This window comes from Arvicola amphibius, chromosome 6 (genome assembly GCF_903992535.2).
Source record: "Arvicola amphibius chromosome 6, mArvAmp1.2, whole genome shotgun sequence".
Lineage (NCBI taxonomy): Eukaryota > Metazoa > Chordata > Mammalia > Rodentia > Cricetidae > Arvicola > Arvicola amphibius.
The window spans coordinates 59,754,810-59,769,135 of record NC_052052.2 but is presented as its reverse complement, the minus strand read 5'-3'; the positions used below and the strand labels follow the sequence as shown (position 1 = coordinate 59,769,135).

Sequence of the window (14,326 nt, the reverse complement as noted above, 5' to 3'; positions counted from 1 at the left end):
TTTCATCTCGCTGGTGGCTGCGTAAACCTCCAGACTTCATAGGAAGCCGCAGAACATTGGCTCAGAGAAAAGGAGGATGTCAGTTGTTTTCCACTGGGTTCCATCGACTGCGCTGTTATTCTGGGGTCGTGCTGAGTGACAGTACTCACTGGTGGGGTTTTCCTCCCTGGTAGCCCTCCTTGCTGCCTCTGCTAACAGAGACGGAAGCCTGGGAAGGCTACTGTGACCTCTGCAGTGAAGTATTTTCTCTGAGCCAGTTCTTACTGCATCCCAAATAGAGTATGGCCGTGAATGTGGCTGAAGAGCGTGGCACCTTCCCCATCATACTCAAACCTCCCAAGAGAAAACAATCACTGTTCAGATCTCTATAAGAAGTCTTGGTTCAATTAACAAATGTCAACATGGAAATATTTCCTTTTTTATCAGTGACAATATAGCTTAGTTTATATATATTTTTTATTTTTATTTTTTACATGCTAATCCCAGTTCCCCCCTCTCTTCCCACTCTTCCCAACTTCCCCTCACCCCACCAACCTCCCCATCTGTTCCTCAGAGAGGGTAAGGCCTTTCATGGGGAGTCAATGAATTCTGTCATATCACCATGTTGAGAAAGGACCAAGGCCCTCCCCCTCATGTCTAGGTTGAGCAAAGTTTCTCTTCTAATAGAAAATGGGCTCCAAAAAGCCAGATCATTCATTAGGGATTGCTCCTGGTCCCACTGTACGGTTTAGTTTTTAAAGGGGAAATTTTGTATATCAAACTAAAGTTTCACATCAAGTCCTGTGGCTTAACTTGTAGTCTAAAAGTTCGACGTGGAACGATATGGGCATTCATTTTTTCGGTCATTCATGTGGGCAGCCAACAGATATTTGTTGAGTGTTACCTCTAAGCCCAAGTTAAGTGGACACTGGTAGAGTCTGAGGGGAAAATGAGGAGGTGTCTGGATTTCCCCTGGGAAGGTAAAACAGGCACACACACACACACACACACACACACACACACACACAAAGAATTGCTGTGGAAGCTACAGAAATATAAGCAGGGGCTGACATTGGTCCCAAAGAAAGTAAAATGTTTCTCAGATGAGACTAGCCTTCCCTTTTTGCTTTTAATAAATCCATAAAGGAGGAGGATGAGGAGGAAAGGAATAAAGACCCTGACGATGACTGTTTACTGGAAGAGCTCTTTATAACGAGGCAGCTAAGGCCCAGCAGGCTAAGGACTAGCCTAAGTTAATCAATGGCACAGGCACAGTTCAAACTGTGGGTTCCTAAATGTAAGCATGTTTTCCCTCTGAAAATGGCTGAGTGCCCTATGTTTCTTAATAATTTCACCACTGTCTTCATCAAAGGCAGAAAGATAAAAGGGTTGCTCCTGAAGTAGACACCATCAACATTTGTGTGCATGTCTAATGCATACTAACACAATGCCAAGCACATTAGGGGCCTATCCAAACCTACCACTGAAGACTTCAGTCCTTAGAAGCATGACACCCCACAATAGCGTCTCCCTGTCCTTCTTATCTGGGTCCTGCTTGGGCATAAGAATTACACCCCAAAGCAAATGTTCACAACTAGATTGCCTCACACTGAAAAAGACACTTAGACAAATCCTTTAAAATAAGTCCTTGGATAATATTCTAGCTGTGGAGACAGTTACAAATTGCCTCATTTCTAAGGATCTTATGAGGTAAGTAAAAAATTGGTGGAAAACTATTTATCTCACACCTTGGCATATAGTAAATGCTAAAATTGTCCTTTAAAAAAATATTGTCTCTGTAACGTGTTTCAATTTATCTATATTGTTAGAAAGAGCCAGTGGGGGTGTGCTTGGAAGCAGTAGAAAATGAGAAGTTCTGAATTTCACAGGCCTGGTTCTTATTACAGACCTTGTTATTCCAGGCATCAAATATTAACTTTGAAATTCAGACTCACCTTCATAGGTGTACCTTCTCTCTAGGAAAAATGAAGTCATTCTCAACCATGCCTATCTTACACACGGGGGTACTTGCCTATTCTCTGTCTCCTTTAACACAGCCCGCATGCTCTCACCTCCCGATTCCCCATCTGTCTTCTCCCAGATCCCCCACAAGTCCCCACACAGTTGGAAGACATCAGGGCCTTGCTCTTAGCCACTGGACCGAACCTTCCTTCAGTGCTGATGTCTCCTGTGGGAACACAGCTGGTCCTGGACCCTGGGAATTCGGCTCTCCTTGGTGAGTCCAACCCTCTGCAACATTGGGCAGAAATCCAGGGCTGGACAGGATTTATGGATGGGTGACTGCCTGCAGGTGGGAGGGGGCAGCAGTGGGGGGTGGCCAACAGGAAATCACTAAATTGCCTACAGAATCCAGACTCACCAGTGGAAACTTGGCTGACTTTCCACACGAGGTGAGTGCGGCTCTCAGTCTGGACTCCGGTTTGTCTGGATTCCAATATGGCCCCTCTTGGGCTGATGCCACGGCCCAGACCCTCTCCTTCAGGGGGGGACTCACTGAACTCTGAGAAGGGGGTAGCAGAGAAGAACCCCTTCTGTGTCTCCTCCCCACCATGAGCCCTCTAACCTTTTACTCTGAAACAGCGAGAATGAGCTTTTAAAGACAAAGCTATAGTGTTAGTACCCTAGAAGCCAGCAATTTTGTCTAGACCAGTTCTCCCCGTACAGAGTCTACAGCCAGCCCAGACAGACTTCCCAGGGCAAAATCTCCCTGTTTTGGAGCACTGGGTAGCCAAGCTATTGCGTACACAACTGCTACCATCCAGTAGCCTCTGAGTTCCCAGCTCCTCACTCTGGAGTCATGGTCTGAGGCAGGGAAAGTACAGGGTTATGCTTGTAAGAGAACAGGGGCCCGGGCGGTGGTGGCGCAAGCCTTTAATTGCAGCACTCAGAAGGTAGAGGCAGGTGGATCTCTGTGAGTTCGAGGCCAGCCTGGGTTACAAGAGCTAGTTCCAGGACAGGCTCCAAAGCTACAGAGAAACCCTATCTTGAAAAGCCAGAAAAAAAAAAAGAGAGGGAGGGAGGGAAGGAGGGAGGGAGGGAGGAAGGGAAGGAGGGAGAGAGAGGGAGAGGGAGAGAGAGGGGGGGATAGGGACGATGTGGAAAATCTGCATACCATTCTCTTGATAGTATTATGGGCCTAGGACTTAATGATAGTTAGGAAGAAAAATCAAAGTGTTTAACCACTTTTATTTTTAAGCCCACAAAATAGAGAAATTCTTTACACTATATCCCCCTGAATGTTGATAACAGTAGCTAGAATTACTCTTTTGGCTCTAAGTTTAAAGTTCCTCTGTTCTTCCATGTCACACTGGTAACTGCTTATCAGGGAGGCCAAGGGCCTTGGTGAGTTTAGAATCAGAGTGCAGAAAGTTGTCCTTCAATTTCCATTATCATCTGAAATTAATGAGGAGCCATTATACCTTATCAGCAGATGAAAACCCTCCTGTCTTCTCTCTCCTCGGTAAAGGTAAAACATTGATTCAATTCACAAGTGGCCCTTGTTTCCCACTACATTTCTAAATACCTGAAAAGTTTGGCGTCGTGTTTTTCCATAGCCCACTGACGGGAAGCTCACACAGCTCTAAAGTTCAGTTCCTTGGCGCTTGCTGAGGATGAACTAACTCCAGATTCAGTATGCGCATTGCAAGCATCTTTGTTTTAGATTTCTTGCTATCCCCCCCTGTTAGTTACAGCACAATACCTACCAAAGGGCATAGTAACTGCTGATCTTAAAGCTGAGTAAGCCTTTCCAGTCACTCGGGTACCACTCCATATGCAGGACAAGTTCATCGACTCATACCTTTCCGTGATAGCTGTGATTTCCTTCCCCCTTATTCTGAAATAATATTTGTGTCTCATTTTAGCCACGGGCAATAAGGATTTACTGTGCTTGCTGCTGCATTCCACTGCTGGTTTCTGATACTTTGTTACCTGAGACTGGTGTTTAAATTTAACAATTAAGACACCTGACTATTCCAGCCTACCTCCAGACTGCTCCATTTGAAGGAGACAGTGAGCCAGTGTTCATAGAGTCCCTGAGTATAACCGCCTGGGCAAAAACCAGTGCCACCCCAGCACTGTAAACCTAAGGGAGCGCTGTGTGCAACTGTGGAGATAAATTAGGGTTTGGAAATTGTGTCTAATGTCAGGACTCTGAGGACTAGGTTTCCACAGACCAGAGTCTCCAAGATGCTGTAGAAACGTGTGCTAAAGAATGGGTGGGATTCAAATAGGCAGAATGTGGGCGAGTGGGCACTTGGGGTTTAGAAGCAGATAGAAGGAAATGGTGTCATGAATCCTGAGGGGAAAATGTGCAAGGTGTTTATTAGGGACCCTCCTAGAAGAACCATACAGCTCTTTTGTTTTGAGGCTGGTGATGAGCAGCCAGACTGGAATAAAATCCTCAAGATAAGCACAGCTCAGCCAGAGTTCAACCCAACAATCACGATGGCCTCTGTCCATCTTGAGCTTCCCCTGCTATTTGTTCATCCATTTGCTCCCAATTGGACAGGTTTCCCACCCTGGCTCCTCTGCCTGGGCCCTCTATTACAAGAAACAATCCAGGAAGGCGGTTTCGTGCTGCGTTCCTAAAAAAATAAAACAGTAAAGAGCAAATTGAGGAGCATCTTGAACTCTGGGCTGTGATAGGGTGTGAAGATGAATACTTAGAGGTTTTTAATTTTTGTATTGTATGTGTGGTTGTTTGCATATGCACATGAGTGTGGCCAGGGCCCTTGGAGCTGGAAGTATAGAAAGTTGTGATCCTGCCATGGATGCTGAGAATCAAACTCTGCAAGAGAAGCGATCATGATTAACCACTGAGCCACCTGCCCAGCTCCTAGCTTTTGTTTACAAGGGGATGGTGTAGTAAAAGAAATATTCAAGATGAATCCATCTAGTACTCTGAATAATTGATCTTATTTCAAGGGTAACATGCTATTAAGCATTCTTCCCACACCAAAGCATCCCTGGTTATGGTGCCTTTTGTCACTCAGTACAGGCACTACCTGGGAACTCATGAATATCCAAGCCTGACCACTTGATTCTATGGATGAAAGCCATTTGACAGCCCAGTTGTAGCCAGCCAGTGGTTAGAATCAAGTAGTTCTTGGTGTATGGGACTGCCTATAACCTAATTAGGTACTGTGGTACCACGTGGTTCTGTGGCCCAGGAGCAGTGGTTCCTGGTCTTTCTCCTGTTTCCCTAGAGGAAGGAAAGAGAGAAAAGCCATGTCTCAGAGCTAGCTGTTACTCACTGAGACTTGAGTGTTGAGATTCCACAGGAATCTCTTTCCAGAAATGGCCGATGTAGTTATATGACCCAGTGGCTTTGACTGCACTTCAGGCCCAGCTGCAGCTGATGGAATAGCACCTGAGTCGGTCCTATTCGCCTCAGTTTCCACGAGTGTGAAATGGGAATTTAGGACTCAAGTAAGTTTCTTGCTGCTCTTCACTCTTGACTGTGGGTGAGGTGTGGGAACTGCCCCCTGGAGTCTGTGCTGCTCAGGGGAGTCAGCCTCCTGATCCACTGCCCTGGGCAACTTCTTTGCAGCTTTATGGTAGTTGTACTTCCTGCAGGGACCTCAGGGGTATGCCAGCTTCTCGAGATGACAGAGCCAGTCTTGTGCCATCGCCACCTTTGGCCCAGCCCTAAAGCAGTAGCCTACAGGCTCCATTTTCAGAGCAGAAATATTGCAGCCCCTCCCAAGGCATCTCAACTGTTTTCAAACTTAGAAATGGTTTTAGAAGGACCGCCAAAGTCCATTCACTTATAGAGTAGGATCTTTGATTGTTCTCAAATAGCATTTGCTGGGGTCTTAATTGTCATAGTAGTGGAGATCCCTTGTAAGATAAGCAGAAATGAAATCAAAAAGAAGAAAAATTATCTAATAACTCAACCCTGAGGTAATCTGTGCTAATCCTTTTGTCTTAAACATCAGTGTAGACCCTTTATATATTTTATCTAAAGTTATATATATTCTTCACACTGGCTTTATGGTTTTAAACACTTGGTGATATCCAAGAAACGTCTTTCTATGTCTCTAAAACTTTTCTATAATTGCATTTTTCATGGAGATATTGGCAAAAGATGCTCTGTCTTATTAAATTAAGTTTCTGGTGGATTTTGTGCTCATTTTTAGTCTTTTCACTATTTTTAAAAATCAATATAATGATTTCTTTCTATATTCTCATGTAACCCTTGTTTGCTTAGGATCAATTTCTAATGGTAGATTTATTGTTTCAAAGCTTAATACTATTTGGGGTTTTACTATATATTATCAAATTTTCCCCCAGAAAAATTATGTCCCTCTTATCTACCCACCAGACCTAAATGATAGAAAGAGTCCCATCTCAAAATTAGTATCTACATGACTTGCAACCAATAGTTTTTACATTTACCACTGTAATTGTGTGCACAATTGTGTAAGATACAAAGAAACATTATAAATACATTCTTATTTTATTTCTTTTGCAATTTAATACACTTGTCAGTCTCCTAGTTTCATTTAGGAATTATTCATTCATGTCATCTTTTGTTTATGACAGCTCTTCTCTTCATTAACTCACAGGACACATATATTTATAAATGTTTAACCATCTGGTTGACATGAAACAAACCACACGTAGCCTAAAATAGAAATCACTTCTACACCCAACAGACTGAACCTGTAGCGTTTCCAGAGTTACCTTCAGCCCTTTGGTTTTCGTTGTGTTCTTTCCTTTCTCGATCTTCTCTTGTCCTTGCAACCTTGCTCTTCCCCACTCCTCCCACCTCAGCCGACCACTGATCTGTTTTCTATCCAGCAGAGTAAACAACTGCATTGTCTACAGTATTACATAAAGGGATCAATGCCATTGGGAAATCGACTTCTTATGTGATGCATTTTTATTTTTGACAGTTTCATGTGCGTATCCCAAGTCCTGTGATCACACAACAAACACACACTACCCTCCCTCTCCTAATCCTGCTCACCTACTTCTTCCCAGCTCAGGCTTCTCTCATCCTTATAATTCTTTATCCTCATCTCTGTTTGCACATTGCCATTAGAGCATTTCTCCTTTTGCTGCACAGCACTCTGTGTGTGGAGAGCTTACAGTCTGTTTAATCACTCCTCAGTTGAGAACCAGAATGGTCACTTCAGCTTCTAGTTATTAAAAATACAGCTGGCATAAAAATGCATATATTCGTCTTTGGACATCTGCTTTCCTTTCTCTTCACTAAACGCCGAGGGGTGCCATGGCTGTGGCACATGGCAGGTGTGTAAGAGCTGAGGAAAGGGACACACTGCTTTTCAGAGGGGTCTGTTATTTCACATCCCCATCAGCACATCATGACATTCCCGGTCCTCCACATCTTTGGCAAAGCCTGCCCTCCTTGCTGTCTTAGTTTTAGGAAGCCTTCTAGGTGTGCAATGACCTTGCTATGGTTGCATTTGCATTTTGCTAATAACCAGTAGTATTTGGCAGCTTTCCCTATTTACCATCCCAATTTCTTGGGCAAAATTCCAGTTCATTTGTTTTATCTATTTTTTAAGGTGGGTCTTTCTTCGCTTAGAATTGAATCTTCAAACATCTTTATATGATTTGAAAAGCTGTTATTAGATACATAATTTTCAGATATTTTGTCCCAGTCTGTGGCTGACATTTCATTCTCTTAGTGATGTTTCTTAAGAGTAGAAAACTAAGATCTTGGTTCTGTATTATTTTTAGATGTTGTGGTAAGAAATCTTTATGTGACCCAAAGTCTGAAATATATTTGAGGGGGGTTCATTGCAGAGTTCCAAAAACTATTCATTTTGTAATTGGAACTTCACTGTATTACACTACACCCATTCAGTGACCTGTGTGTTGTCTTCAGCAGCATCTCCATCAGAGTGGAGCTGAATACTTAGAACACAGGCCATGTGCTCCATGCACCTAAGGTAGTCTCCATCTGCCCCTGTGCAAGAAGCATCTGCCACTGACCTAGTACCCCCACATTGCTGACAATAATGCTGAGGTCTGTGATGGGAATCACAAATACCGCTTCACGGTCACACCCTTTCCACTCTCACTGTGCCCTGTCACTGAGTTAGGCATTCTTCCTAAGGTCAAAGACCCTGGAAAGCTGAAAAAAAAATGAAATCTACCAGTTAGGAAAGAGGAGAACTAGTTCTATAAGCAAGCCCTGGATTTTCCCCAGGTGACTCCAGCAACAAAATACACTGCTATGTGTGGCTTATGAGAAATAGTTCAGGGTTGTAGAATTAGCTCAGGCAGTAAAGTACATGCTGCGGAACCATGAGGACCTGAGTCTGGGTACCCACTGGCATGCATCTGTGTGGGTCGGTGAGAGACAGCTGGGTCCGTGGGGCTTGCTGGCTAGCTGATGTGGCAAAATCAGTGAGCTCCAGCTTCATTCGCTAAGACTCCTCAGAAATAAGATAGGTTCTGAGAAATGGATTTAATGCTAACCTCTGGCTTACACACACACACACACACACACACACACACACACGAGAGAGAGAGAGAGGGAGGGAGGGAGAAGTTGAGTATACCTCTCTCCCCAGAATATTTTATTTAGACTCACAGCCTAAGTAGGAGTATCAGAATTGGCTCTCATGGTTTGGACGCCTACTCTCTCTATGGCAGTGGTTTTCAACCTTCCTAATGCTGCAACCCTTTAACACAATTCATAAAATTACTTTTGTTGCCACATCATAACTATGATTTTACTATTATGGATCATAATGTAAATATCTGTGTTTTCAGATGGTTTTAGGTGAGCCCTGTGAGAGGGTCATTTGGCCTATAAAAGGGTCGTGACCCACAGGTTGAGAACCACTGCTCTAAGGCCATTCTCTTCTTTGTGAGTGAACAAACTGAACTCCACCGACCTCACAAGCATCCCTGCTAAAGGCATGTGACCGGGGCCCACAGGAGCCATTTTCTCAAGCCCGATGATTTTACAGTGAGCTGGGAGAGTCAGTGACTAGTTCATCATCTGTGTTCCTAGCCCTTCTCCCCTGCAGGGCTCCAGCCCATGCCCTGCCCGCACGTGCCCTGCCCGCAGTGCCCTGCCCACACATGCCCCGCCCACACATGCCCCGCCCGGTCCACAGCAACACTGGCATGCTCTGTGGTGCAGTGGCATCAGACAGAGTCCATGCACCGTTTTATCTGTCAGGGCCCATCAGGCACCGGGGCCGAGGCCCACAGGCTGTACTCAGACAGTTGTGTTTCCACACTGACTACCTGCACATGGCTGCAGTTTCTGAACGTTCGTGTTCTCTGCTGAGAACTGCAAAGCTCAGCTGGCCTGGGACCTCTGTTGAGAGCAGTGGTGACCCGTAATCTCCTCCTAGAAGGTGAACGTTTCTTTCTCTAGCAGAGTTAAAACTGGGCCACTCCAATAAACAATGTCTCACTGATGGTGATCCAAGCCTGGAGCATACAAGACCCATACAAGAGCTGGAGTCTACAGACGGAGCTCAACGGTGTGCGTGTAGAAACCCCCCAAAGGAGAAGGGTACATCAGAAAAACAGTTTAGCATGTGGGAGGGAGGTTGCCGGCTACAGTCAGGTAGCCAGGAGAGGACGTCTTAGAGCATGGCCCGTGAGCAGAGATGAGCAGTGAGCTATTGAGCACTGTGCATGTTTGGGGGGGGGAGATGCTGCAGGCATCCCCAGCTCTAGGAACAACAAAGAGGCCAGAGTGGCTGGCGTGGAATTACACAGAGAAGAGACGATATGGGGGTTGGGAGCCAACCAGATAGGCAAGAAGGCAGAGGGCAAATTTTGTAAGGCCTTGTAAATGGTCACATTAAAACAACAGAGAAAAATCTATAAATGTCCAATTTATAAACTGTCTCGATATTGCATTGAGCATCATGAGCTTTTCCAGGATGAGGCAAAGGCAGGCAGAAGTGATTTCTTTTATTGGAAGCCATGTGGCCAACTGCATGCTGTATAGCTGACTCCAGTAAACCAGAGGCTTATCAAGCTGGCTCTGGTACAAGCCAATATTGCTGATTTAATTTGACTCACATGTGCCGGGCACCTGCTAGCCTACCTGACCTGAAGCTTCAGCAGGCACGTGCCTAACCATTTCCTCCCTCTAGGAAGAGGGGCCCCAATGGATGATAGAACCACCTGGAAAATTGAAAACTATTCCAACGAAGACCAATTAAGCTAGAGTCTCTGGAGGTGGAGCTAAGTATCAGCCACTTTTAAATTATTCTCAGGGTCAAATGGATTTCCAGAGTCACTTCCTTCCCCATTCCCTACTGCGTGCTTGGAGTAGGGAAATGGAATGTGCCATCATTTAGGATCGTCTGTCTTTGCATACAACTTCTTTGCTGTTCCAATCTAACTGCGGGTGTCCTTCCATCCTGGTCTTGTCTCATACAAATATTCCATCCTGTCAAATTTCTCCCTGGTCATTGCCATTGTCTTAGCTTTTCTGTGACTTCGTTGCCTGAAAGATTCTCTCCTGACCTTGTACTAAGTCCTATAGGTCTTTGAGACTCAGTTCATCCCTCTATGAAGTCTCTTTTGAGTGCCCTGGCCTAAAGTGGTCACTCTCCACTGACCCCCTGACTACCTGCTCTACACCAAGACTGGGCAAACTTTTCCTGTAAGGAAATAAATAGGATCTGTTTTAGGCACTGTGCATTGTACTTGCTGCTGTTGTGCCTACTCTGCTTTGCAATTATAGAGTAATTGTACTACCTACTGGGTATAGTTACGTCCCGTAATAGTGAAACTGTCTTTTCCAAAGCAAAGGTCAAAGCTCCAGTTTGCCAACTCTGCTCTAAGTCACTGATAGGACACTGAGAATTGCTAGAGGTGTTTCGGGTCTGCATCATGGCTCCCAGCTTGCTCCCAGTCCCTAGGGAGAAAAGGAGCTGCATAACCATTCTCTAGCAGTTTCGGACGGGGGCTGGTAGCAAGGCGTTGACTTCAGAGTCCTCTTGAGTCACTTCCATCCCCCGGTTCTGTTCTAACTACAGCTTTTCCATCCGCCCCATGCACCTCCACCCTCACCCTTAAAAGCGCACTTCCTGATTCTCCTGACATAGGCGCTTCCTCACGCCCTTTCCGAGGAAATGCACACTATGACATCAGTGAGGGTCCTAGGGCCACATCTGTTGGGAAACCAGTTTTCATCATGATCCTCTGGAAGACGAAGATCATCGCTGCTTCCTCTCCAAAGATAGCTGTGAGAACACCAAGTCCCGAGGCCAAAGGTTAGGTAGAAATCCATTCACAATGGGGACCCACCCCAGAGGGGTCAGGAAAGTGATGCAGAGGAAGGGCAAGGCAACCTGAAGGGCAGGAGCAGCATCCTTGACGAGGAAAGCTCGGGCAAGAATCCGTTTGCCCTGACCCTCTTCAAAGAGCAGTTGGCATCTGTTTCCTCGTTTACACTGAGGCTGAGATTTCATGGCACAAGGGTAACGTGCTTTGTTTTTAATGTTGCCCTCAAGGCGAAAATGCTTTGCTCTGAAGAAGAAAGGCCAACATTTTGTGGCTGTTCACAGCCTATGTTTATTTACTTCCATCTTTTTTCTTAAGGTAAAATCTGAACTGGAGTAGAGATGCCCATAGGGACCACAGGAAGCTCGACCACACATATCGTGTAAAATAAAATATTTCTTCATTTTTCAATAAGTATTTATGGGGAAGCCATGGGAAGAAGTACAGCAGTTCTTTGGGCTGGGGTAGACATCCATAAATATAAAGACACCAGAGCATAAGTGATACTTAAAATAGAGAGAGCAAGGCAGTAAATGTCCCCACTTGCCACTGTTCCAGGCCATAGCAAACATCCATGCATGGACTTATTTTTAGGACTCTAGATAATCAGGAAATGGGGACCTTGAGAAAAATTCACTCACACTTGCTCCTGCCCTTTCTTGGCACCAAGACAGAATTCCCAAGCCAGTGCCCTCCCTAGCATACCCAACAGGGACGATGTGAATGAGCCTGGTGTCCTGAAAATAGACAGGTACTGAAAGTCCTGGGAAAGTGAGGACCTCCACACTTGCCCTAATAAATCCTTCCTCGCCATGAAATGGCTCTCAAAAACACCCCATAGTGTTCTGTGGCCCCTCTGTGTCTGCGTGGTGCTGGAGCGGCAGTTTTACGGTGGCTGTAGAGCCCAGAGGCAGACCATAGACAAGAAAGGCAGGATTGTGGCCAGGGCTGGTAAGGATCTGTGAAAGGGGAGACAGACAGACAGACCCTCCTGCCTCGGTTCTCAGCCAGCTCTGCGGAAGAAAAGGCAAATCAGTTAGGAGACCTGTTTCCAAATCCACAGCATCTGGTTCCTCATTGGTGCATAGTCCAGTCCACAGAACTGGTTCTTGTGTGGGTGAAATGAGAAGCTGTGTGCAGCGTGCCTAGGTTGGTGCTCAGTACAAAAGTGAAAGCTAGCCGGAGTTTGCTTTTGCCTATAGCACTTTGGTTGCTACAAAAGCTTCCTGAGGTGTTTAGGGACAGCTGCTAGTGGCTATCTCAGGTGTTAAGAAGTAGCTCAAAGGATGGGTGCCTTATTAGAGGGTTCAAGTGTGGTACCTTCTGGGTGGGATCACAGAGGTGTGCCCCTGACATGAAGGAACCTCTTACATAGAAAGATCTGCCCAGTATTGCTGATGAGAGAACAGTGTAATAGAAGGAGACAGGAGGCTTAAACAGCCTCTCTGAAAATTAATAATAAAAGACGGAGGCTCAGTCCTCTCGGGAAGACCTCTTCCCTTCTATCCTCTAGTGCCCATGCTGCCTAATGGGTCCCTTCCCATGCATCTCAGAGCTTAGCACGTGATCAGAGCAGGCTGTAGAACCTGCAAGCCTGGCTCCACTACCCACTGACATCAGGATAACCTTGGGCAAATCCTGCCAGCCCTCCTGTCTCTGACTGTAAAATGAAGATGAATGGCTGTATAACCTTCCAGCGTTGTCAAAAGGAGTAAATGCAGTATTTAAACCATTACCGTATTGTCTCTGCACATGGTATCTGCCCACTTCCTGTAGGTCACCACTGTACTGCTCTTGTCCCAGCCCTTCCCTTCTGGAAGTAGCAGAGTGGGGAGGGTTAAGAGTCTTAAAGTCAAGAAACTTGGTGGCCATGTCCTAGGGGCAGGGATCAAGAAGACGGTAGAGGCGGGCCTCCGTCAACCTACCTTTCCATTAACTTACAATCTTACACCTGTTCTTATGTCTTTACCTGTTGGCTTGTTAACTACACTTACTTTTTAGTCAAGTTCTCTTTAAGAGTTGCAGCTTATCTCAAATAAATTAATCAAGAGGTCTGGGCCACTACTCAGCCAAAAGAGTAAAGGAAACGTGGCTAGTTCACTAGTCCAGTCACATAGCCTTTCTGAGGCTTCCTCTCCTCCTAGTACAATGGGAAAATAACCTCCATCGCAGACTTAATTTGAGAACCAAATGAGATAAAGCATAGCAAATACATTTTTGCAATCTCTAAACCACTCTCTAAAATGTACTTACTGCCTTTTTCTTAAGAAGGAATGACCACGAAGTAGGACCCCTAGGATTCTGATTCTACACCACTTATGATGCTCTTCCAGCTAAAAACAGTTTCTTCTCATTCCTTGCCTCACACTGGAATAGAGAGGTGTTTTCTCTGTAAGGGACCTTGGGGAAATATGATGCAGTCTGCCCTGGAGAGTGATATCTGAGAAGAAGACTTTGTGAAGAAATGGGAGCTACGTGGCATCAAGAGGGATCTATAGAACTAGCACAGGTGGGAATTGGAGCCACACACGCCCCTCCTGGAGAGCCATGAAGATGCAAATAAAGCCAGGAACATTTTCCCCTTTTAAGCCCTACACTGGGCCTCTGGAGTCAAGAGCCTTGATTCCTCTTTGTGTGTGTAAATAATTGATGTTCGTGGAAGTAAAACTCAGCCAAATCTGATCGCCAGTGAAGTTCACCTTATCCCCCTGGGGAGAGGGGGTCAGGGTTTCCATGCTCTGCCTTTACATGTGCTGTTTAGACAGAGTTTAGAGATGGGGATTTGGCTAATATTGTAGAAATTGGGTGAATTTCACCTCTTACATAGTAAGCTTCTGTCTGCTGTACAACAGGAGAAACACTACCCAGCTTCCACCTTCCCTACACTCCTTTACAGCTCATGGGTCAATGGAAATCATCTCGCCGCACACACACTCCATAACTTCCTCCTCTGCCCATCGCTGGACCTGCAAGCGTAGAATCCTGGGAGCCTCCTCACATACTTAGGACCATAGAGTTTAAAGTGTATTATTTAGAAGTACTGAAGTTGTGGTTTAACTTAACTATTTTAATTTCAAAGAGGTACTTT

General features: G+C 45.4%; 1 protein-coding gene across 1 annotated transcript in view; it reads left to right on the top strand.

Annotated features, from left to right (window-relative positions):
- The window catches only part of Adamtsl1 (ADAMTS like 1), a 348,621-nt gene that overhangs the window by 300,415 nt on the left and 33,880 nt on the right, over positions 1 to 14,326 (top strand). Inside the window, exon 23 of the mRNA XM_038334446.1 lies at positions 2,081 to 2,215. Coding sequence (XP_038190374.1) covers positions 2,081 to 2,215 — 135 coding nt within the window. The remainder of the gene's footprint in view (positions 1 to 2,080; positions 2,216 to 14,326) is intronic.